The sequence below is a fragment of the Chlamydomonas reinhardtii genome, chromosome 9 (genome assembly GCF_000002595.2).
Source record: "Chlamydomonas reinhardtii strain CC-503 cw92 mt+ chromosome 9, whole genome shotgun sequence".
NCBI lineage: Eukaryota > Viridiplantae > Chlorophyta > Chlorophyceae > Chlamydomonadales > Chlamydomonadaceae > Chlamydomonas > Chlamydomonas reinhardtii.
Window position 1 is genome coordinate 4,702,750 of NC_057012.1, and position 21,475 is coordinate 4,724,224.

At 63.6% G+C, this 21,475-nt stretch overlaps 4 protein-coding genes across 4 annotated transcripts; 2 read left to right on the forward strand and 2 right to left on the reverse strand.

Annotated features, from left to right (window-relative positions):
• The first annotated feature begins 41 nt into the window (after positions 1 to 41).
• Positions 42 to 5,313, forward strand: CHLRE_09g396994v5 (uncharacterized protein). The gene is made up of 15 exons (XM_043065825.1): positions 42 to 213; positions 410 to 470; positions 590 to 690; positions 1,015 to 1,067; positions 1,291 to 1,398; positions 1,669 to 1,728; positions 1,925 to 2,104; positions 2,311 to 2,488; positions 2,741 to 2,773; positions 2,979 to 3,368; positions 3,569 to 3,664; positions 3,836 to 3,907; positions 4,102 to 4,220; positions 4,508 to 4,697; positions 4,900 to 5,313. The coding sequence occupies exons 1-15, from the start codon at positions 172 to 174 to the stop codon at positions 5,038 to 5,040; spliced, it is 1,824 nt and encodes a 607-aa protein (XP_042921293.1). The 5' UTR covers positions 42 to 171; the 3' UTR covers positions 5,041 to 5,313.
• A 48-nt stretch (positions 5,314 to 5,361) lies between these two features.
• On the forward strand, positions 5,362 to 11,553 carry CHLRE_09g397031v5 (uncharacterized protein). The gene is made up of 15 exons (XM_043065828.1): positions 5,362 to 5,475; positions 5,541 to 5,598; positions 5,715 to 5,812; positions 6,116 to 6,168; positions 6,426 to 6,533; positions 6,678 to 6,737; positions 6,982 to 7,197; positions 7,451 to 7,616; positions 7,869 to 7,901; positions 8,119 to 8,439; positions 8,680 to 8,775; positions 8,938 to 9,009; positions 9,172 to 9,290; positions 9,575 to 9,764; positions 10,003 to 11,553. Exons 3-15 carry the CDS (start codon positions 5,783 to 5,785, stop codon positions 10,171 to 10,173), a joined length of 1,635 nt encoding a protein of 544 aa, XP_042921294.1. The 5' UTR covers positions 5,362 to 5,475; positions 5,541 to 5,598; positions 5,715 to 5,782; the 3' UTR covers positions 10,174 to 11,553.
• Positions 11,554 to 11,555: 2 nt separating this feature from the next.
• Positions 11,556 to 14,721, reverse strand: CHLRE_09g397068v5 (uncharacterized protein). Its single transcript, XM_001694744.2, has 2 exons — positions 12,948 to 14,721; positions 11,556 to 12,528 (listed from the first exon to the last, which is right to left on the reverse strand). Exons 1-2 carry the CDS (start codon positions 14,550 to 14,552, stop codon positions 12,007 to 12,009), a joined length of 2,127 nt encoding a protein of 708 aa, XP_001694796.2. The 5' UTR covers positions 14,553 to 14,721; the 3' UTR covers positions 11,556 to 12,006.
• Positions 14,722 to 14,775: 54 nt separating this feature from the next.
• Positions 14,776 to 21,361, reverse strand: CHLRE_09g397105v5 (uncharacterized protein). The gene is made up of 16 exons (XM_043065834.1): positions 21,249 to 21,361; positions 21,071 to 21,125; positions 20,834 to 20,871; positions 20,602 to 20,667; positions 20,381 to 20,433; positions 19,891 to 19,998; positions 19,567 to 19,626; positions 19,167 to 19,313; positions 18,718 to 18,856; positions 18,390 to 18,482; positions 17,775 to 17,990; positions 17,334 to 17,429; positions 16,861 to 16,938; positions 16,197 to 16,315; positions 15,622 to 15,841; positions 14,776 to 15,240 (listed from the first exon to the last, which is right to left on the reverse strand). The coding sequence occupies exons 1-16, from the start codon at positions 21,321 to 21,323 to the stop codon at positions 15,097 to 15,099; spliced, it is 1,707 nt and encodes a 568-aa protein (XP_042921295.1). The 5' UTR covers positions 21,324 to 21,361; the 3' UTR covers positions 14,776 to 15,096.
• Between the last annotated feature and the right edge of the window lie 114 nt (positions 21,362 to 21,475).

Here is a 21,475-nt window from a genome sequence, read left to right on the forward strand (position 1 = left end):
TACTATTATAAGACTATCCTGGCTTATCCGCCGAAATACTAAAGTATCATTAGGCCAACAGCTGCGCCTGAAAGCAAATGCGCGAGTAGCGGTTGGAAACCAAAGTCGAGCTACACTCGGCAGACTAGGACCCCGGCACCGAAAGCTGTACATGGCTACATAGCTGTAGAAATGGCACTGTCATCAGCATGGGCGCTAGCCGGCCTGTTCCTGGTGCGCCATCGTGCCAGTCACCCTCCGTTGCGTGGCCACCTCTCCACCTCTGCTGGTGCATGCTAAGGAACTGCGCTCGATGCATGAAAGTTGCCTCGGCCGCAAGGCGCATGTGCCAGGGGCCCATGCAAAGCCTGCCACACGATCGACTGTGCCCACTTGTATAGCCCATACTGCCCCCCGCCCCCAACGACAGGCCATGTTCGTCTTCTTTGGCTACAGTCTCCGGAAGCGCTGGCAGCTGCGCAAAATACCAGGTGACATACCAGCGCCGTGCTCGTGTGCATACACACACTCAAGGCAACCAGCCGCTGTTTTGTAGCAACCCAGACAGCACTACCGCGCTCACCTACCTTATCGATTCTCCTGTTCCCAGGCGCACTGGGCTGGCCCTTCCTGGGCTCCATCCCTGAGTTCTCCATCTACGGCTACGAGTACGTGCTCGGCCTGTCGGCCAAGTTGGGCAACGTGCTCATTGTGAGTTGCTTTGCCGCGATGGGGGCTGTGCGCGTTAGTTGACAGTGTCATGTTTGTTGAGGCAGACACTACCTGCGTGCACATTCTGGGATGCTGCGTGTTTGCGCACGTGTGACATGCTGCACGTTGCGGCATGCAGGTGGGGCCGAAGAGGCACGGCAAAGCCGGTGGCGGCCACGGCACTTGCTCATGTTGCCATTTAGGAAGCGAGCTCGCGCCTGCCAGGCCTGCCGTATGGCAGTCATTAGCGGTCCTCGCACGCACACACGCACACACGCACACACAGGCGGTCAAACCGTCTCAAAAACGACTTTTTTACCGCAGGCGTGGCTGGGCGTGGAGCCGCTCATCATCATCTGCGACCCCGCGCTGATACGGTGCGTGAGCGTGTGCGGGGCAGGGGTGGCGGCGACCAGGCGGTGCAGGCGGTGTAGGCGGTAGGACATCGGTTGTTACAAGCCTTCTTACGTCGTGCTTTCGGCGCGCGTTACACAAATGAGGCACTCGGAAGATGTACCAATAATCCGTGGTGTATTCCGCAGCAATCAAAGCAGCCCCAGCCCTCTTCTGACCTATCGCCGTCGTGGCACTGACACGCAGGAAGTACGCTTACAAATGCGTCAGCAAGCCCCCCAGCATGAGCGAGTACGGACACGTGCTGACCGGTTTTAACTATGACGTGGACCAGGCGTCCGCATTCGTGGCGTCGTGAGTCTCCAAGGGATTGTGTAAAGGGGATTCTGATCGGAGGGCTTTGAGCTGAGGAAGTGCGATAATTGGGGCGGCGCTGTGGCGGCTGTGCGAATGGCAGTACCAAGGGCCGCTGGGGTCCTGCCAGGGCGGGTCGCGGCCACTTAACAAATCAGGGTTGCGCTGGGCGGGCGCTGGGGTCCTCGCTTGCATAGTGACGGTACCCATCCGTACGACATATTATGGAGCCCAGTCATACGGCATGGTATGGCCCTTGCGTGCGTGCAGGGGCGAGGTGTGGCGGCGCGGGCGCCGTGTATTCGAGGCCTCGGTTATCAATGGCGTCAGGTAACAAGCCCCTCCGCCAGGCTGTCACTGTAGTATCAAAGGTTTCCTGGGATTCCTGGTAGCTTCTTGGTGGGTGGATGGGTGGTAAATGCGAAGGGTCTGTGTGTGTGACATCGGTACTGACATCCCAAGGCTCCAGCCCCATCTCCACTGGCCCATCCCTCTGCCTCCTCTCCCACGTGTCCCGCCCCGCCAGCCTGGCCGCCCACCTGCCCGCCATCAACCGCTGCGCCAACCGCTTCGTGGCGCAACTGGCACAGCGCGTGGCGGCGCCCGCCGCTGCCCATAGCGGCAAAACCCTGGGGGAGGAAGGCATTGACATGTTCTCCATTGTTGGCGGCTACACGATGGCGGTGACGGGCGAGGTGGCGTACGGGTGAGCGGGCGGGTGCGTGGCTGGCGGTGGATGGCAGCTGAGATACGTCCTTGTGCTTACCATCCGCTCGTGTTTGACCCCGTCGGCATCTGGCCACCGGCCATGCTATCGCGTACTGCAGCAATCGCACATGCTAGCTTGTTGCCTGTAAAGCGACACCGTATCGCCATTCTCTTTCTGCGATACTCTTGACCGCCCACGCACAGAGTCGACTTGGGCACTGCGGATGACGACATTGCCGTGGCCCGCAACGTATCAATTCTGGAGGATGCCGGATCCAAGTCCGGATCCGGACTCGGAGATGGCGGCAGCGCTAGCGTCGGCGGCATGAGCATCGGGCGGCAGCTGGTGGCGGCGGCCCTGGCTAGCTTCCGCTGCCTGCAGGTATCATAGTGCCGTACGGCGGCGACGACCGGAATAGCCTGGGCGCAAGCCTTCCGGTCCCGTGCGTTAGGAGAGCACAAAGGGAGAGGGTCGACGCTGTGCATGCGAACGCGCAAGCAAAGCGGCTCCCGTGTGTATTTGGGTGGCTGGAGTCCGTCGCGCCCTGTTTCAGTTTGAAGCACATGCTCTGGGGCATGTGTGCAGCCAAGCCATGTGCCTGCTGTGACTCGCGGTGTTCGCCCTTTCTGGCAGGTGGAGCACTCGACGCTGTACCTGCCGCTCGGGGTGAGTGGGGCCGCATGGTTTATGCTAGGGCACACGCTTAACGTCTATGCAGCACCGCGCTGAGGGTGGGAAACAGCGAGACTTACGTTCGCATCGTGGGGCCTCGTTACGAATGGTTGGCTGAGCATCGGAGTTGGACCTGGTCGGTAATGGATGTTTCTCCAAACAGTGCACTATCCCTTCCTTCACTTCATGGCTTACCCAGGTGATGTTTCCCTGGGCTCGGCCGCTGGTGCGCTGGCTGGCAACGCACTTTCCAGACCGCGCGCAGCGAGAGCACATGGCGGCGCGGACCCAGATTGCAAACATTAGCCGGCTACTGATGGAGCGGTGGGCGACCAGCAAGAAGGCGGCGGCTGCGGCGGCAGGGACAGGGACGGGGACGGGAACGGCAATCACTGCAGACTCTAAGGCAGGTACCGCCAGCGCGCCGCCTGCTGAGGCGGCGCGAGCTGACGGCGCTGCGGCTGCAGGCAAGGGCGCCGAAGAGGCGATCAAGGAGGTGGGCGGCGGCATCAGCTCCAGCAGCTTCATGGCCGCCATGATGGAGGGCCGGCGGGGGGCGCCGCAGGAGGAGCGGCTGAGCGATGTCGAGGTAAGCAGCCAGGGCAGCGAGGCTGGCATTGCAGCCTGCCTGCTTGCCTGCGGCTTTGCGCTGTGGGCCTGCGGCACTTTGCCGCGCACGTGTCCGTCCGTATGCACCTCAGTGTCATACCTTACCGCTGCCGCTGGTGTGGAAATGCGTGCGCTGCTGTGCAATGTCATTGTGCCCCGCTGCATGTTATCATTGCGCAGGTAATCGCGCAGAGCTTCACGTTTGTGATGGCGGGCTTTGAGACCACGGCGCTCACACTGTCGCTGGTGACGTTCATGCTAGCCACCCACCCCGAGGTAAGGGATATCGCGAATGCGTAACGGGCTCATCGGGGAATCAGGCGATAGCAACAAACGCCGCACATGTATGAGCACGTGCAGAGTGCGGACCCATGCGCGATTTGGTATTTACGGTTGTCGCTCATTCCGGACGCACGTGCGCGCATGGCCACACGCATGCCCTTGCAGGCGGCGGCGCGGCTGACGGCGGAGGTGGACGGGCTGGGGCCCGGCGAGCTCACGCATGAGGTCCTGGCGGAGGTGAGGATGTCCAACCCGCGCTGGCGGGCAGAGGAGCATGCACAGCGGGCGTAGAGCGCTGTGAAGAAAGTACGGCGGCATACGTCGGGCACCAAAAGCAAAGTGTGGGCCGTGCCGGCTGTGCTGTGTCAACATGACGCCAGCAACGTTTGCGTGGCCGTTATACTCTTGCACGTGCGTGATGGCATGTGCAGAAGCTGCCGTACACCGAGGCTGTGATCAAGGAGACGCTGCGGCTGCACCCGCCCATCCCCTACTTCATCCGGGAGGCACGTGAGGACCTGGACCTGGGCAACGGCATGGTGGCGCCAAAGTGAGTAACACGTGGTACGGCAGTACGGCATGCATGGTGCGCGTCGTATCAATGATACGGCATCGCGTGGCATGGCGCTGCGTGGACGCGGACCCGTCAGAACCACCCAGTCGATCGGCGGGTGGTGGCGGGGACCATCCCCCAGCACTCTCTTACGCCCGTCTTCAAATGCACCAAGCACCCCGAAGCCGCCCCCACCTGCCCCATGCGGCCATGACCTGCTCACCAACTTGACACTTCCCCGCGCTCGGCACCCCTCGCTCGTGCTGCTTGCCACGCGCGCGCAGGGGCAGCTACCTCACCATGTACATGCACGCGGTGCACCTGAACCCCGACGTGTGGCCGCACCCGGAGCGCTTCCTGCCCCAGCGCTTCCTGCCCGAGGGCAGCGCCGCCTTCGGCCCCGCCGACCCAGGGGCCTGGGCGCCCTTCGGCATCGGCGCGCGCATGTGCGTAGGCCACAAGCTGGCAATGATGGTGAGCGGGTGATGGGCGCGTGCAGGGAGCGGTCGGAAAAGGGAGGCAGGCTGGGAAGTAAGCTGGGGGCAGCTGTGGCGTTGGCATCATCATACTTAAGCCTCTCACTCCCGCTCCCTCGCGGCCGTGAGCACCGTCAACGGTAGTTCACTCCGTGCACCATCCCGAATGTTCCTGAACAAACTGTGTTAACCGAATGCAGATGGCCAAGACGCTGCTGGTGCGCATGTACCAGCGCTTCCGCATTGAGCTGCACCCAAGGCAGCCGCTGCCTCTCAAAATGAAGACCGGCCTGTCGCGAGTGCCGGTTGACGGCGTGTGGGTGACGCTGACGGAGCGGTAGCCGGCGGCGGCGGTGGTGTCCTGAGGCAAGGCAGCATGGCACGACACTGTCGCTGCGTGCCGGGCGGCAGGGACTGGGATGTGTTGTACCGTTGTACGGGCAGGAGCAGAGGTTGGCAGGGGGCCTGCACAGAGACGGCGCTGGGCAGGTGGCATGCGCGCATGGGCTCAAGCGCTACTGCGGGGGGAGGTGCCGGGAAGACCCACACGATGGCATGTGCGAGCGCAGCACCATGGGAGCATCATGCCGCCGTACGCCAATGGATTCGTGGAAGCATTTTGTGGTGTTGCAAGAGTATGCACCGAAAGTTACATTGTAACGCACAAATGCTTTGCACACAACGGGGTTAGCGACGATCGACCAGCAGCACCGATGTGGAATGTCGCCGAGTTGGGGTTGGCCCTCGTGCCCGTGGTAGTGCTGGCTTCTGTGCTGGTGAGCGAGCCCGCATCCAGCCGCGCACCAATCTCATTATTTAACATAAGCTCGCAATCCGGCAGGCATTTGTCTGGTTGGCGTATAATTTGCCAGAGCGATGGAGGTTGAGGCGCATCCCAGGTGACTGGAGCGATACCCCGATGCAATGATGTTTTACGGAGGATTGTATGTTTTACAATCTGTAACACCCGGGATTGCGGCAACCCTAACTGAGCTTTGTGTGCCATCCTCTGCAGGGCCGGTTGGCTTGCCGTTCCTCGGAAACATTCTTTCCTTCTCGACGTATGGACACGACTACTTTGCGATGATGGAGAAGTACGGGCGCGTGTACAAGGCAAGTCATCCGGGCGTGAAGAGCTCTGCAGTGCGAGGGCGGAGGGTGGGGCCGCGGGATGCGATGCGCCTGGTACTTGAGTGTGGGATGACGACAAATCTTGTACAGGGCATGGGAGGGTACATATGGTGGGCGCTGTCGGGTTTCGGGTGGCGGCGTATGCGCGGTGGCATGGCGGGGCTACGACCCAAACCCCCAGTGCGCTGAACTGCAGCGGCGATGGAATGCGTGTGTTGGCAACCATTTCTAGGCCACTGCGCTAGCTTCAAGCAATTATACCAAAATACAACGTCTTACACGCAGATCTGGTTCGGCGTAAACCCCTGGATTGTAGTCTCCGACCCCGCACTTCTCAGGTGGGCGGGTTTCACGTCCAGGTGTCTGGTGGCGGGCGCTTGGCAGTGCACGTCCAGCCGCCCACCATATCGCCACGCGCGTTGCGAAGGAGGCACTCGGCATGTCACATACGACCTCATCTCTTTCTGCTGGCATTCTTGACGCGCCGGTGTATGCTGCTGCGGTGCAGCCCACCTCTGTAAGGCCGCCGCGCCCTGCTGCCTACCTGCAACCGCCCCCGCCCCAGCTACCCCTGCGCCCCCCCCCCCTTGTGCAGGAAGCTGGCATACAAGTGTGTGGGCAAGCCCGCCAGCATGAGCGAGTACGGCCACGTGCTGACTGGCGAAAACTACGAGATCGAGCAGGCCAACGCGTTCGTCGCCTCGTGAGTGCTCGCGATGGCTTCTCGTCGTCACAACTACCGTACTGAATGCCATGATGCCATCTCGGCTGGCTGGCCTGCGGACGGCACTGGCGTTTAAAAAGCGCTTACCAGCTATGGCACGGTGCGGCCCGTGCGTGCGTGCAGGGGCGAGGTGTGGCGACGCGGGCGGCGCGTGTTCGAGGCCTCAGTAATCCATCCAACCAGGTAAAGTTCCACAGCGAAAGGGAGACGGCGCTTGGGACTCGGATTACGTTACAGTCACACGCTAAGCTCGCTGCGTGCACACTGGCTCTACCCTCAAACGCCTCTGTCCGTACCTCCGTCCCCCATCCCCATGCCCGCATCTCGTCGGGTTTGGGCACATCGCCATTGCACACCGCACCCACCGGTACCCTCTCCTTCGCACGCTTCTGCCTCCTCCCCCGCCCTCGGTGCCCCGCCCCGCCAGCCTGGCCGCCCACCTGCCCGCCATCAACCGCTGCGCCAACCGCTTCGTAACGCGGCTCGCGCAGCGCGTGGCGGCGCCCGCCGCCGAGCCGGGCGCCGGCGGCAAGGACGACGGCCATAGCGGTGGCACTGGCAATGATGGTGGTGGAGCGGGGTTTGACTTCTTCGCGGAGGTTGGCTCTTACACAATGGCGGTGGTGGGCGAGGTGGCGTACGGGTGAGTTGGCGGCTGTGGCTCATGGTGCCCTGAGTAGCATGCATGCGCGCCGCGGAAGGGTCGTGTCACTTTAATGTTTGGGGCGCGTTGACGTAACCTTGCTTTGTGCTGCCCCGCCCCGCCCGAGCGCAAGCACTGCTGTGCCAAAGAGGTTGATTGCATCATGAGCATCTATTCGCAATGTATGCTTCATGTACGGTACGTACGTGTGACAGGGCCATGCGGTACGCCGTATGTCACGTGTGTCGCGCAGGATGGACTTCGGCACCATCGAGGAGGGCGGCGGCGCCAGCGGCGCCGGCAGGGCGGCGGCGAGCAACAGCGCCTCCGCGGACGGGAGCAGCAGCAGTAGCAGTAGCAGTAGCAGTATCGGGCAGCAGCTGCAAGACGCGGCCATGACCAGCTTCCGGTGCCTACAGGTGGGAATGAGGGGCGAGGGCGGCGGGGCGGGGCGGGGCGGGGCGGGGCGGGGCGGGGCGGGGCGGGGCGGGGCGGGGCGGGGCGGGGCGGGGCGGGGCGGGGCGGGGCGGGGCGGGGCGGGGCGGGAAGCGGAGCGGAGCTGGCGTTTGGCGGAGAGGGAAAGCCGCCAAGGAAAGCCAGCGATGATGTCTTGGTGCCCCACCATGTGCCGCCTGCCATGCCGCCTGCCCCTGCCGCATGTACACACGCAGGTGGAGAACGCGACCAAGTACCTCCCACTGCGGGTGAGCGCCTTAACGGCCGGCGCCTATCTCGGCAGGGGCCGACGGCTCCTTGTTGCGCGGAAGGCACATCTCTCGCCTCAGCCGCTGCAGCTCCTCTCCTCTCGCGCAGTCACAACCCTACCAAGCCCACACGCCTGGCCTGAGCTGCCCTACCGCTGGCTCCATTCCATAGACCGCCGCTAAGGCCCCTGTTCGACGCCTGTCCCCGCTTACCCAGGTGATGTTTCCCTGGGCTCGGCCGCTGGTGCGCTGGCTGGCAACGCACTTCCCAGACCGCGCGCAGCGAGAGCACATGGCGGCGCGAACCCAGATCGCAAACATTAGCCGGCTACTGATGGAGCGGTGGGCGGCCAGCAAAAAGGCAGCGGCTGCAGCGGCAGGGACAGGTGGTGGTGCAGGCAATGCTGCCGGTGCCGGCGGCGACAGGGCGGGTGGGTTCAAGGAGGTGGGCGGCGGCATCAGCTCCAGCAGCTTCATGGCCGCCATGATGGAGGGCCGGCGGGGGGCGCCGCAGGAGGAGCGGCTGAGCGATGTCGAGGTAAGCAGCCAGGGCAGCGAGCCCTGCCTGCCTGCTTGCTGCGGCTTTGCGCTGTGGGCCTGCGGCTCTTTGCCGCGCACGTGTCGGTCTGCATACCAGGACCGGGTGCGACCAGCTCATATGCGCACTCCCCGTCGCCTGTGCCGGCCAACGCCCATGGTGTCGCCCATGGTGTGCCGTTTGTTTTCATGTGTTCCCATGTGTGTTGTGTCAACGTGTGTGGGGCTGTTCATACAACAGGTGATTGCCCAGAGCTTCCTCTTTGTGCTGGCGGGTTTCGAGACCTCCGCCGATACATTGGCACTCACGTGCTACCTGCTGGCCACCCACCCCGAAGTGAGCTTGTCGCAGATACCTAAATTTGTTTTGCCCATTGAAATCCTGCCTGGGATGTATGTTTGACACAACAGCTCTGGCACCTGCCTAAGGCATGATCTTGTACGCCGATGGGACCTGTTATACTCCTGGCCGCACTCCAATCACGCACCCGGTGGGCAGGCGGCGGCGCGGCTGGTGGCGGAGGTGGACGCGGTGGGCGGTCGCGAGCTCACCGCGGAGCTGCTGGCGGAGGTGCGGGCGGGGGCGGGGGCAGGGGGCAGGGGCGTGGCGGGGGCAAGGCGCGCGCACACGTGCATGCGTGTGTCAGTGTGCGCTGGGAAGCACAAGGGAGAAAACACGCAGGACTGTGTGTGCGGTGTGTGTGTGTGTGTGTGTCTGCCTGTCTCCCTGCAGGGCCTGCCGTACACAGAGGCGGTGATCAAGGAGGCGATGCGGCTGTACCCGCCGGTGCCGTACCTGCTGCGGCAGGCGCGGGAGGACCTGGATCTTGGAAAAGGCATGGTGGCGCCAAAGTGAGTAATACGGCAGTACGGCATGCATGGGGCGTGGTGTGGCGTGGCGTAGCGTGGCACGGGGAATGGGTTTGCTGCTAGGCCCCGACGTGGCGCTGCGTGGAGTGGGCAGCAGCGGGGCGCGAGCGAGACACAGTCAGGGCAGAGCGTGCGGCGGGCCGGCGGCGAGGCCACCTGGTTGGCCGTGTGTCGTCCAAGCTTCCGTGGCAATAGTCCGCTCCTGCGGGATTACTTATGCGGTTTAACCTAACCTAATCTCCAGTACTCTTTGTTTGTCGCGACAGGCACTCGTACGTGGTTCTGTACGTCCACTCCATGCACCTGAACCCCGACGTGTGGCCGCACCCGGAGCGCTTCCTGCCCCAGCGCTTCCTGCCCGAGGGCAGCGCCGCCTTCGGCCCCGCCGACCCAGGGGCCTGGGCGCCCTTCGGCATCGGCGCGCGCATGTGCGTGGGCCACAAGCTTGCAATGATGGTGAGCGGATGATGGGCGCGTGCAGGGAGCGGTCGGAAAAGGGAGGCAGGCTGGGAAATAAGCTGGGGGCAGCAGGGTGTGAAACATTATCCCTCTCAAACCGATGGCGCACCGGAACGTATCACCTACCGTGCACGCCACGCACTTTGCCTAAGCTCCCAACTCCTGCCGTTCTCCCACGGCGGCACGGCCGCGGGAACGCACGCGTGTAACTGCAACGTGTCACGGACAATCGCAGATGGCCAAGACGCTGCTGGTGCGCATGTATCAGCGCTATCGAGTGGCGCTGCACCCCAGCCAGCCGCTGCCGCTGCGCATGAAAGCCGGGCTGTCGCGAGTGCCGCTGGACGGCATCTGGCTGACGCTGACGGAGCGAGAGGCGGCGGCGGCGGCGGTGGCTGTGCCGTGAGCACACGGTGGTATAAGCTGCGAGACGAAATGAGGTGGCCGAGAGACGTTTAGAGGCGGTGGAGCTACCTGGTCTGCTGATGTGTGCTGGCGTGGACGGTCGAGAGCCCTTGGCATGGGGATCGGGGGAGGGGATGGGCGCCACCTGCCCCATACAGCGCTTTTCGGCAGTAAGGATTGCGCGCGCAGGCAACTGTGCGCGCTCGTAGTCTTTGCACTTGGTCCAAACGTTTGCTGAATGGCGAAAACGTTGGCAACTGGACAGGCGTGCGAGTGGTCGCGTCTTACGCAAGGCCTCATCCAACAAATAGCCGGCTATCTCCATCCTAATGAGATCCAATCAGCGGTGTACTGGAGATGGACTTTGAGCTCGAGGATGCAGCGGCGTTTGAGGAGACGTACATGCCGCGTAGGCCTGAGCCAGAGGGCGTGCCGTGTTGTGTAGCAGCATCTACTGAGCCGCTACCCACCAACGCTCGGGCGTATGGATCTGACATCTTCTGTACCGACTTTGATAGATAGCGTCTAACATTTGGTATCGAGGTATCGGGGACAGCTGACAGGCACTGACTGGCGAGCGGTGCTAGCTCACGTGGCGTCGTCTGCATTGACCGTGCCGAAGTACGAGGGGCAGTTGAACTGGCTGGCGGCAAAGCGGCTGGAGGCGGCGGCGCAGGCGGAGGCGGCGGCGCAGGCGGGCGCGGTGGTGGCGGCGCGGGCGGAGGCGGAGGAGCTGGCGAGGATGGCGAAGCGGCTGCGGCGGTATGGGCCAACCCAGCTGTCTGAGTCGGACCTGGTAGGGTTGGCGGCCGGGTCAGAGGAGGACGGGAGTTAAGAATAGGCTGCTGGTTTGGAGAAGGAGGACTGACTGCAAAGGGGTGCATGGGACTTTAAATAGGGGAGGATGGGCAGTGGACAGGGTAGTGTTCAGAAGAAGGTTTCTAACGTTCGTGCTGGCTGGGTCCTGGCTGGTGCCTCCAAACATCTTTTACTCGTGTTGCAACAGGCTGTGATATTTGCTGTTTGACCAGTGATTGGATTGTCGGTGAAGAAAAGCACCCAGCAGCCCGAGCTGTCGGGGCTGTGTTAGGCCCTGGAGTGGGGCTGGAGCAATGCCCATGCACATGGTCGCAAAGGCTGAGCAGCGGCTGTGACATGACGCGGCTGGGTTACACGCCTTGTGCTGCGGTAAGGCGTGCGCGCGCAAGGGCTGCAACGTGCGTGCCAATCGAGTGAACTGATCAACTGGCGCATTCCAAGCTGCATGCGGTGGTGCAGGGTTCACTGCAACTGTACAACTCACCGTCACGACGGCAAGCAATGAAGCGTCTGAGTGGGGCCGGAAATGCCTACCGTTACCTGAGATGTTCCAGACTACTTTCAGTGATAGCGTATCTAGCCGCCCCTCGGCCCACGCTGCTCCCACCCGCTACTCTGCTGGCTCAGGCGAGCGCACATGCGGAGTGCTCACGCCAGCAGTAATACGCCTAGGTCCGCATGATGCTGTTACATGTGCAACGCGGAACGCGCAACCAGACTGAGCAAGCCATGAAAAGTGCATGCCCTCTAGGCAAATCTATTACATTCAAGCACAAGTCTCATTGGTACCGCCACGCACAGCAACCGTCTCTGATGAAGGCCGTTTGACCAATAACTGCCAAACTGATTTCCGCGCTGCACCCAATCACCCGCCTTCGCGTCCGCCGCCACCCGCTCATCCTGCTGCAGGCAACCTGCACGCCCGCCCCCGGCCTTGCAAGTCAGGGCGCCGTGCACGCCGCTGCAGCCTAGGCACACCGCGGGAAACTTCACCGCACCGGCTGGCCCACCGGTGCTATGGCTCGCTTCCCTTCGCCCACTCCGCCACCAGACCCTCCGCCTCCGCCTGCGCCGCCGCCACCGCGCCCGCCTGCCCCGCCGCCTCCGCCTGCGCAGCCGCCTCCAGCCGCTTAGCCACCACCCAGTTCCACTGCGCGCGTGAGTACGTCAAATACGGGGGGTACACCGGCTTGGCACACACAAACGACGCCACACCCTGCAATACCGTCCGCCATTCGGTGTCTGTCAGAGCGCCCTCAGCCGGCTGGCGCCCCTCGCTCTCATCCTGCGCCACCGACTGCGCACCGTGCCCCTCCTGCCGCTGCCGCAGCCACCAGCGCAGTGCCCCAAAGGTGCTACCCGAGCCGCCGCGTGCCGCATCGCACAATGCATCGGCCGCCGGCAGGGTTGGGCCCTGACGGAACCCGTTCATCACCAGCAGCTGCGTGAGCCAGTCCGCCGCCGCCAGGTTGCCGGACAGCGCCGTCCGCCACACCACGCCGGTGTCTTGGATCGCGAGAAGCAGCTGGTCCACGTCCTGGGCATGCCAAGGGGGCGTGAGGGTGACACGCGAGCGCGTTGAAGCCTAGCCAAATCAGAACACCTGGCGCGTAAAAGAAACCGCTCAAGCGCTCACACAGCTCCAAGCTCCTAAACAGCGTGCGCGGCCCGAGATCCGCTGTAGCTTGGCTGACCTACCCTTCGCACGGACACGGGCATGCCCCCCCAGCGTGCCATGTTCCTTCCATGCCCCCCAGCGTGCCATGTTCCTTCCATGCCCCCAGCGGCCATGCTCCTTCCATGCCCCCAGCTTGCCATGTTCCTTCCATGCCCCCAGCTGCCATGTTCCTTCCATGGCCCCAGCTGCCGTGCTCCTTCCATGCCCCCAGCTGCCATGTTCCTTCCAGGCAAAGCGCCACACCACGCGGTAGTCCCACCCTGCCGCCCATACCACACCTGCTGGGCGCCGCGACGCGCCTCGCCCCAGTGTCCCCGCACCACCGTCACCGCCCACTCCAGCGCCTCCATGCTGCCGTGATCCGCCACCGTCTCCAGGTGAATGGGCGCGCCGTGCCGCTCGTGCAGCTGCTGAAGCGTGGTCAGGTCCGCGCCCGTGTACGCCAAGCCGTTAAACACGGCTTCCAAGTCGTCTACGGAGGGCTGCAGCGGCTGCGCGAGGAGCCAGCTCACCGCCGCCGCTTTGCCGTATAGAGCCGCATCCCGCGTGTGTCGCCCTGAGAACGTGTAGCCCCGGTTTTGCAGCGCGGCGAGTATCGGCACGTGCCCAGACGTCGCAGCAATGTGCGCTAACTCGTCGCTCACTACCGCGCCTGCTGCGCCCTGCTCCGCCAGCAGCCACGTAAGCGCGGCAGCGTCATTCATATGGGCAGCCCACGCCGCCAGGTCACTTAGAGGCGGCAGCGGCACGTTGCGCGCGCGCAGGGCCTGCAGCCGCTGCAGCCAGTCCGGCAGCCGGCCGGCGCCACAGATCCGCATATCGGCATGAATGAAGTCAATGTCATCTGGGTCGGCGTGTCCGAACGGCGGCTGCTGCCGCAGGATCCAGTCCAGCTTCTGCTCCCAGTCTGGCGTGTGGCTGACGGCGGCGGTGAGCACCAGCATCAGTTTTGTGTTAAGGTCAGGCTGCGTACCGCCAAAGACACGGCTGTAAGCCCGCTGCAGGGCCTCCAGCGGGCAGCCCTGCGCCACCTGCTCCAGCATGCTGCACGTCGCCCTTGTGGGACTGGGCTCCAGGCGCGGCAGCAGTTGATCCAGTAGCTGCACGTGCCCGCCCGCGCCGGCCGCGCCCGTCAGGAATGGCACGGCTATTGGGTGAGCCAGCTTTAATGGCCCTGCCGCAACCGCGCCCGGAGCTCTGCCGAGTCCCTGCGCCTCCGCCGTCTGCAGCCAGGCGAGGATGTGCGCGTGGCCGCCACGGCAGGCCGCGACCGGCGTTGAAAAATCCCAATGCCCGTGCTTCTGCAGTAAATGCATCGGAGGGTATCGAAGCAGCTTAGACTCCCGCCGAGCCTGACGTAGCCAGCGCAGCAGCTCCAGGTGACCGGCCTCCGCCGCGACGTCCTCCAGGCGCGCCATGCAGTCGCAGCCCTCCCGGATCAGCAGCGTCTCGCATGCAGACACGCTGCCGCCGAGCGCGGCAGCCACGGCCACCTCCGACGTCAGGCTGCAGCCGCACTGCGCCAGCGCGACCTCAAGGCTCGCAGCACAGCCCGAGTTCGCGGCCAGGCACAGCAGCCGGCACCGCTGTTGCAAGCTGAGGGCGCGCCAGGGCTGCGGTCGGCCCCAGTGCGCCACAAACGCAGCCGAGGGCCAGGACTGGGAAGCCACATACGCAGGTCGTTCATCATCAGACCACGAAGGCGCTGGAGTGACTGGCTGCGAGAGCTGAATGCAGTTGTGCGCCTTCAGGCACTGCGCTGTCTCGTGGTTCAGCAACCTGAGGCTAGTTGCAACCTCGTTAGGATGGAGATAGCTAGCTATTTTGTGAATGAGGCCTTCTGTTAGGCGCGACCACTCGCACACATGTCCAGTTGCCAACATGTTCGCCAGTAAGACTACTTGAACGCTTGAAACAATTCAATGAACTGTGATGACTACAAAAGCGCGCACGGTTGCCTGCGCGCGCAATCCTTACTGCCAAATTCCCGCGCAGCAGCCATTTCAAATACTTCCTGAAAGCAAGTCTTTATGTATGTGTTGCTGATGTCGCTGATTATCACAGGTCGAGTCAGGCTTAGGTTTAGCTAGGCGGGGAACTTCGGGCCTTGGATCCAAGTAACGCAGCTCCGTCCTCATGTCCTTCCCTTGTCTGCGCACAGTGTGAGCCCGCCTTTTGTATGAACAATCGCACATAGCGCCGTCCGTCCCCCTAGTCCTCTCATGTATTTATGGTCTTAGACCACCAGGAGTAGGCTCGCCCCTTCTCACGCACGAACAGCTCCTAACAGCTCCAGCGTCATATGCCCCGTCCTTTACCGCGTCGCGCACCACCGCCAACCCTCACCAATCCACACCACCACATGGACAGCGCACGCGAGTTGCCATCACCACTACACCTCCCCTGACAACACCAGGCCAACTGGTTTCAACCCCGCCGCGTGACGGTCATCCAAACGCCGTCCGCAGGTCCGTACGTGAGCCCCGTCTTCAGCTTGAGCGGCAGCGGCTGCTTGGGGTGCAGCGCGAAGCTGAAGCGTTGGCACAGCGAAACCAGCGTGGCCTTGGAGGCCTGCTCGGGATTACAACAAGTAATGCTAGTGAGGATCGGGTTAGAGAGCTGGTGGGTGGATGGGAGGGGGGAAGTTGGGGGCTGCACGCACGAGACGGAAGCCGCAGGAGCGAGGGGAAGGTGCGTGCTGCACAGGACCTACCAGGCTACCACACCAGGGCACAGCCGCCGCAGCATAAGGGCACAGGGCAAGGCCGCGCGCGCACGCGCACGCACGCAATCGTGTCCTCTCTCCCAACGCAAGCGCGCAGCCCTCGCTTTCCCTCACCCGCATCACCCGCATCGCCCGCATCACCCGCATCACCACCACCACATGCCGTGTGTACATCGCGTGTTTAAGAAGCACACGGAGAACATCGTGTGTTGCGGCTGCAGACTCACCATCATTGCCAGCTTGTGGCCCACGCACATGCGCGTCCCCATGCCGAAGGGCGCCCACACGTGCGGGTTGTTGCCACCAGCCGTGGGCCACAGGCTGCTGCTGCCGCCGCCTCCAGCGCTGCCCTCGGGCAGGAAGCGCTCGGGCCTGAACGCCTCAGGCTCGGGCCAAATGTCGGGGTCGTGCATCACAGCGTGCGTTGCCATGCAGAGTGTAGAGCCCCTGTGCGGTGCCGGAGGTGGAAGGGCGGGGTGGGGTTACATGCATGATGAGATAAGAAGAAGCTGGGTGGGGTGGGCCGAGGCAAGCGTTGTGGGCACGAGCGCGCGTTCGTGTGCGTGCAAGTACATGCGCTAGAAGACCACGAGCGGCGGGCCTCAAATCCTTGCATACCAGTGCGTGTACCTGCTACGTGTGCCTGTGAACACGCGTGTTTGCGCGCGCATTGCACACCTTGTGTGTGCATGTGTCCAGGTGTGGTTGTACCGTATTTGTGCGGTAGCCCTCAAGCCCCGCCACCTACTCAGCCGCCCAGCCTCCGCCCCCACACCACGCACCACCATCACACACCACGCACCTAGGCACTACCCTGCCTGCGCCCAGGTCGACGTCCTCGGTGGCCTCCCGCACCAGGAACGTGATGCCCGGGTGCAGCCGCAGCGTCTCCTTGATCACAGCCTCGGTGTAAGGCAGCTTCTGCACATGCCATCACGCACGTGCAAGGGGGGAAGGGCACGGGGTTGTGCGCGCATGTGTGTGTCTGTGTATCTGTGTGTGTGTGTGTGTGTGTGTGTGTGTGTGTGTGTGTGTGTGTGTGTGTGTGTGTGTGTGCGCGCGCGCGTGGGTATACAGGGGTGGAGGTTACATGCCCGAGCCCACAGAAGAAGTCTCTCCATCATTACAATACAATAAGGCAGGCAGGCTCCAGGGCGCAAGAGCCTCACAGACAGCGTGCGCCAGGAGGATGCCGTGCCTCCCGCTTACGAACCAATGCGGCACACACACACACACACAAACACACACACACACACACACACACACACACACACACACACACATCGCATACACTGTCCTACGCGTAATGTTTTCCTTGTGCTCTTTAACACACACACACACACACACTCTGTTCCTATCCGTGTAGCCCACACTGTACGCGACGCCACGCACGCCCCCACGGTGCCCCAGTGCCCCCGTGTCCCGCCCCCGCCCCCACCTCCGTGTCCCGCCCCCGCCCCCCCCACCTCCGCCAGCAGCTCCGCAGTGAGCTCGCGGCCGCCGCCTAGCACGGCATCCACCTCCGCCGCCAGCCTCGCCGCCGCCTGCGCAAGCGTGTGGCAAAAGCGCAAAGGGAAGGGCGGGTTGGCGCTAAGCGCGCGAGTGCGCAAGCAAAGCGGGCCGCGGTCGCCTGCCGTGTCCGATGTATGTGCGCATGTGTGTGCATTTGTGTGCATATGCGTGCACGCATGCATGAGTAGGGTATGTTGGGGCTCGTTCGCTGGCGTAGTGCGCATATAACGCCTGGTTTGCCTCCAGCACGGCCTCACAGCGCTGTTGGCGTACCGTACACAACCTGGTGATGCAGCTGGGGTGACACCGCACGCGCCCGCATCTTGTTCCCAAAGCCCGCGAGACTCTACCTGCCCACCTGCCCACCTGCCTACCTGCCCACCTGCCTAGCCCCGCCCCGCCCCGCCCCGCGGCCGCCGCTGCTCACCTCGGGGTGTGTGGCCAGCAGGAACAGCGCCAACGAGGTGGCGGCGCTGGTGGTCTCGTAGCCCGCGGCCAGGAAGGTGAAGCCCTGGCCGATCACCTGTGCGCGTATGCGTATGCGTTTGCGTTTGCGTGTGTTTGTAATTGTTTACAGGGGTAATGGGTTGAGCTGCACATGTGAGCAAGGACCAAGTAAGGACCACGACCCGGGCAGTGCGTGGCGAGTGTTGTGTTCATGTCTATGTGGGTGTGTGCTTGGGGCGTGGTGCGTCCCCCGCGTGTGCAGTGTGCGGACGCAGCATAGCGGCCTTGGGCGGCCTGTGTGGCTGTTGTCACCTTCCATACACACACACACACACACATACACACACACACACACGGGTGCGCGCCCACCAGACTAGACGCCCCACTGTTCGAGTATGGCGACTGCATTTCGACTGCGTACCTCAATGTCGCTCAGTCGGTCCTCCACCGCGCCCCGCCGGCCCTCCATCATGGCAGCCATGAAGCTGCTGGAGCTGATGCCGCCGCCCACCTCCTTGAACCCGCCCGCCCTGTCGCCGCCGTCAGCGCCGCCGGCACCACCGCTTGCGGCCGCCGCCACTGCGGCCGCCTTGTTGGCCTGCCACTGCTCCATCAACAGCCGGCTCACCTCCGCTACCTGCGCATGCATGCGCGTAGGTGATGGACACACAGCAACAACAACGCCGGGCCAGTCCCGACCAGTACCAGGCAGCTAGGCAGGCGATGCAAGGGACCCAACGGCACGGCACGTGTGGCATACCGTATATCTAGAGACACGTGCCGAATGTTCCATGGCTGGCATGCCGCCGCGCCGTGACGTGGCACACACACACACACACACACACACACACACTCTTTGCGCTATGTCGTCCTTGTGCTCTTTAACACTCACACACACACACACACACAACACACACAACACACACACACACACACACACACACACACACACACACACAACACACACACACACACACAGCCCGGCCACCCTCCCCCCCCACACCTTCCCACCCCACACACATGCGTGCCGCCGCACCTTGGAGCGCGCGCGCATGGCCTTGGTCTGCTTGGCGTCAGGCATATGGTGCGCCGCCCACAGCCACAGCGGCTCCAGGGCGGGGAACATGAGCTGCACGGGGCGGCGGCAGCAGCGACAACGGTGGCGGCAGCGGCAGCAGCAGCGGCAACGGTGACGGCAGCGGACGGTCACATGCAGCGCACACGCAGGCCAGCAGTGTACCCTGCAACACTGTGCTCTGGGCTTGACCCATTCAATCCGAAGCGTGTGCCGTACACGCACACACACACACACACACACAAACACACACACACACACACACACACGCCCCCTCTCCCCCCCTCACCTGCAGCGGCAGGTAGGCTGTGGCGTTCTCCATTCGCATGGTCTCGAACAGGTCCCTCAGCGCCGCCACCAGCTCTCCGGCCACGCCGCTGCTGTTGCTCGCGCTGCTGTCGGCACCCTCCTCACAGCCGAAATCAACTCTGCTCGCGAGGGGCAGCATCGCACATAAAACATTCACGCACGGCGGCAGTGGCGACGGCAGCAAGTGATGAGGGGGCAGTCGCGGCCAGCGCCGCTGCAAGCAGCAGCCGGCGGCCCGGTGGCCCCCTCACTGACATGCGTGCTTCACGACACACGCACACACACATACACACACATACACACACACGCACACACACACGCAGGTCCCATACACAATCACAAAAAGCACCCTTGCCCCTGTGCTTTCTTATAACACACACGCACGCACACAGTGTGTCCGCCCACGCACACCTTGCCGCGCCGCCTCACCCGTACGCGATCTGCCCCATGGCCGCCAGCATCAGGTCCCCCAGCGCCGCCGCCACGTCCAGCGGCTGGGCGCTGCCGGCGTGGCGGTCCAGCCGCGCCGTGAAGCGGCCCAGGCAGCGCAGCATGGCGGGCACGTGCGCCGCCAGGCTGGGGGGCAGACAGGCAGGAGCGGGGGAGGGTGAGGGTGAGGCGGGCAGACAGGCAAGAGCGGCAGGGGGAGGGGGAGGCGGAGGCAGCGCGGGGGAGGCAGGCAGGCAGGTGGAAAGGAGGGAAGGAGGGAAGGGGGAACGGGTGAAAGGCAGGGGGGGGGGCGGTGTGGACCGGTAATTTCACACGCGCGCGCCACGGGAGTATGAGGAAAAAGGGGATCAAGTGACTTCCTTGTCGGGACCGCACACACCTGGCGGGGTGGATGATGGACGCCTCGAACACACGCCGGGTGCGGCGCCACGCCTCGCCCCTGCACCGCACCACACAGGCAGGCAGGCAGCAGTCGGGGCACAGGGGCCGAGGGCGAAGGGGTGTCAGGCCAGAGTGTCACGAGGTCCATGTACCCCACACCGACACCAGCCAGGAGCCTGTGAAACCAATCCCAACATCTTCCTGCACCTGCTCTTACCTCCACCTCTGCCCCTCTTCCCTCCTCCCGCCTACCCCTCTCCCCCAGCCCCCCCCTTGGGTTCTGGAATGAACTGCCCCCCCCCCGCACACGCATGTCACTCACTCCGCCAGCACCACACCGGCCCGGTCGATGGCCCGGTTCTCGCCCGTCATGACGTGGAAGTAGGAGGCGAAGTTGGCGGGCCGGGCGGGCCAGCGGAACGAGTGGCGCCTGCGCGAGAGCGAGGGGGTCCAGGGAAGAGGCCGGGAGGGGGTTACATTCATGACGCCGAGAGGGGGGAGGCGTAGGGGCGGTGGCGGCGTGGAGATTGGGGTGGGGGTGCGTTGAAGGTTAGGGGTTGAAAACTTGGGTGCACGGGTGGCGGTGTAAAGGCGGGGGTTGCAAACGCGATTGTGCTGCTTGCAGGCAGTGAGGCGGGAAGGCGGCGTGGGGAGTTTAGGTGGTGAACGTTTGGAGGCGCGAGGCAACCGTGGATGCAAGCGAGGAGACGTGGAGGCGGCGAGGCCGGTGCGGCAGCGGGGGTGGGTGGCCCCCACCTGTGACCCCCACCTGTGACCCCCACCTGCGGCCCCCACCTGTGGCCCAGCCCCACCTGATGAGCTCGGGGTCGTTGATGAGGACCCAGGGCCGAGTGCCGAACCACACCTGGGGCGGCAGGCGCGTGCGTTTACCAAGAGTTACATGAGCACGTGTAAGGAAGGCACCACCGTGTGCGTCCGGCCGTGCAGATGAGCATGTGGGAACCTTCACCCTGCCCTGACGTGCGCAGCCCACCCCACCCCTCCCCACCAGCCAGGCCCCCCTGCCTCCCACCTTGCACACGGGGCCGTACTTGACCGCGGAGGATGTGAGGAAGGCTGTGGTGTCCATGGCGGCGATCTGTATGCAGCACGTGAAGGTCAGATTGCTTCTATCCCACCGTGCACTCGTGCCGTGCACTCCACGAGAGCCTATCTCACCGTGCCCCCCACGACCCCCACACGCACACGTCCATGAGTCGAGGCTTTCCCCTGTGCCCCGCCCCTCCTGGACCCTTATCTCGCACCTGAGGCAAGTTGCCCAGGAAGGGCAGGCCAAAGGGACCTGCGGGCAGTCGCCAAAAAGGGTGTGGGCGGCCAGGGGTGTCACGGCACTTGGGATGACGTTTACTTCGTCTGCTGCTCGTGTCCGTCCAGTCCCCGGATTTTGGCGTACAGATTGCCATCAGGTGATTTATATAAACAAGCAACCGGCCGCTTTCAAGGGGAAGAGAGCTGCCTGGTCGCGGTGCATGCGAATCAACCTGGGAACTTGCGGAAAGCATAGCGCCTCAACGGGTACCAGCCCAGCCATGTAATCTGTAAATGGAGCATCAATGTTTAGGGTAGTCATTTCAACCGGCCTTTGCAGTTAGCAAGCAGGTGTTCGCGCTCTCTTCGCCTTCATTGTCAGCCGCTGAGCCGCTACGTGTTGACGCTTACCACGAGCGTGCAGATAAGCCAGACCGCTCCAAGCGGCGTCTGGATGAACGCGAGCAGAGCGCCGAGGCCCGGCATCGCGGCTGTAGTTCCTGGGCCGTAGATATTGAGTTGTCTAACAAACTATGCAAGTGCCAGGTTAGTCAGACAGTGCAAGAACGGAGGCGCGAGACGCGGCAGATCAACGACTGCTTAACCCCGTACTTACACTGCTTCGATGTGGTGATCGG

Excerpts from the sequence above, each read along its gene's own strand:
- CHLRE_09g396994v5 (XM_043065825.1), top strand. The coding sequence starts at position 172 with ATGGCACTGTCATCAGCATGGGCGCTAGCCGGCCTGTTCCTG. Across the intron at positions 2,105-2,310 it reads ACGGGCGAGGTGGCGTACGG|AGTCGACTTGGGCACTGCGG; the intron begins GTGAGCGGGCGG and ends GCCCACGCACAG. Across the intron at positions 2,489-2,740 it reads CTAGCTTCCGCTGCCTGCAG|GTGGAGCACTCGACGCTGTA; the intron begins GTATCATAGTGC and ends CCTTTCTGGCAG.
- CHLRE_09g397031v5 (XM_043065828.1), top strand. The coding sequence starts at position 5,783 with ATGATGGAGAAGTACGGGCGCGTGTACAAG. Across the intron at positions 7,617-7,868 it reads CCAGCTTCCGGTGCCTACAG|GTGGAGAACGCGACCAAGTA; the intron begins GTGGGAATGAGG and ends GTACACACGCAG. Across the intron at positions 9,010-9,171 it reads CCGCGGAGCTGCTGGCGGAG|GGCCTGCCGTACACAGAGGC; the intron begins GTGCGGGCGGGG and ends GTCTCCCTGCAG.
- CHLRE_09g397068v5 (XM_001694744.2), bottom strand. The coding sequence starts at position 14,552 with ATGTTGGCAACTGGACATGTGTGCGAGTGGTCGCGCCTAACAGAAGGC. Across the intron at positions 12,529-12,947 it reads CGCGTCGCGGCGCCCAGCAG|GACGTGGACCAGCTGCTTCT; the intron begins GTGTGGTATGGG and ends TGGCATGCCCAG.
- CHLRE_09g397105v5 (XM_043065834.1), bottom strand. The coding sequence starts at position 21,323 with ATGCCGGGCCTCGGCGCTCTGCTCGCGTTCATCCAGACGCCGCTTGGA. Across the intron at positions 19,999-20,380 it reads AACGACCCCGAGCTCATCAG|GCGCCACTCGTTCCGCTGGC; the intron begins GTGGGGCTGGGC and ends GCTCTCGCGCAG. Across the intron at positions 16,316-16,860 it reads CTGCGGAGCTGCTGGCGGAG|AAGCTGCCTTACACCGAGGC; the intron begins GTGGGGGGGGCG and ends TGGCATGTGCAG.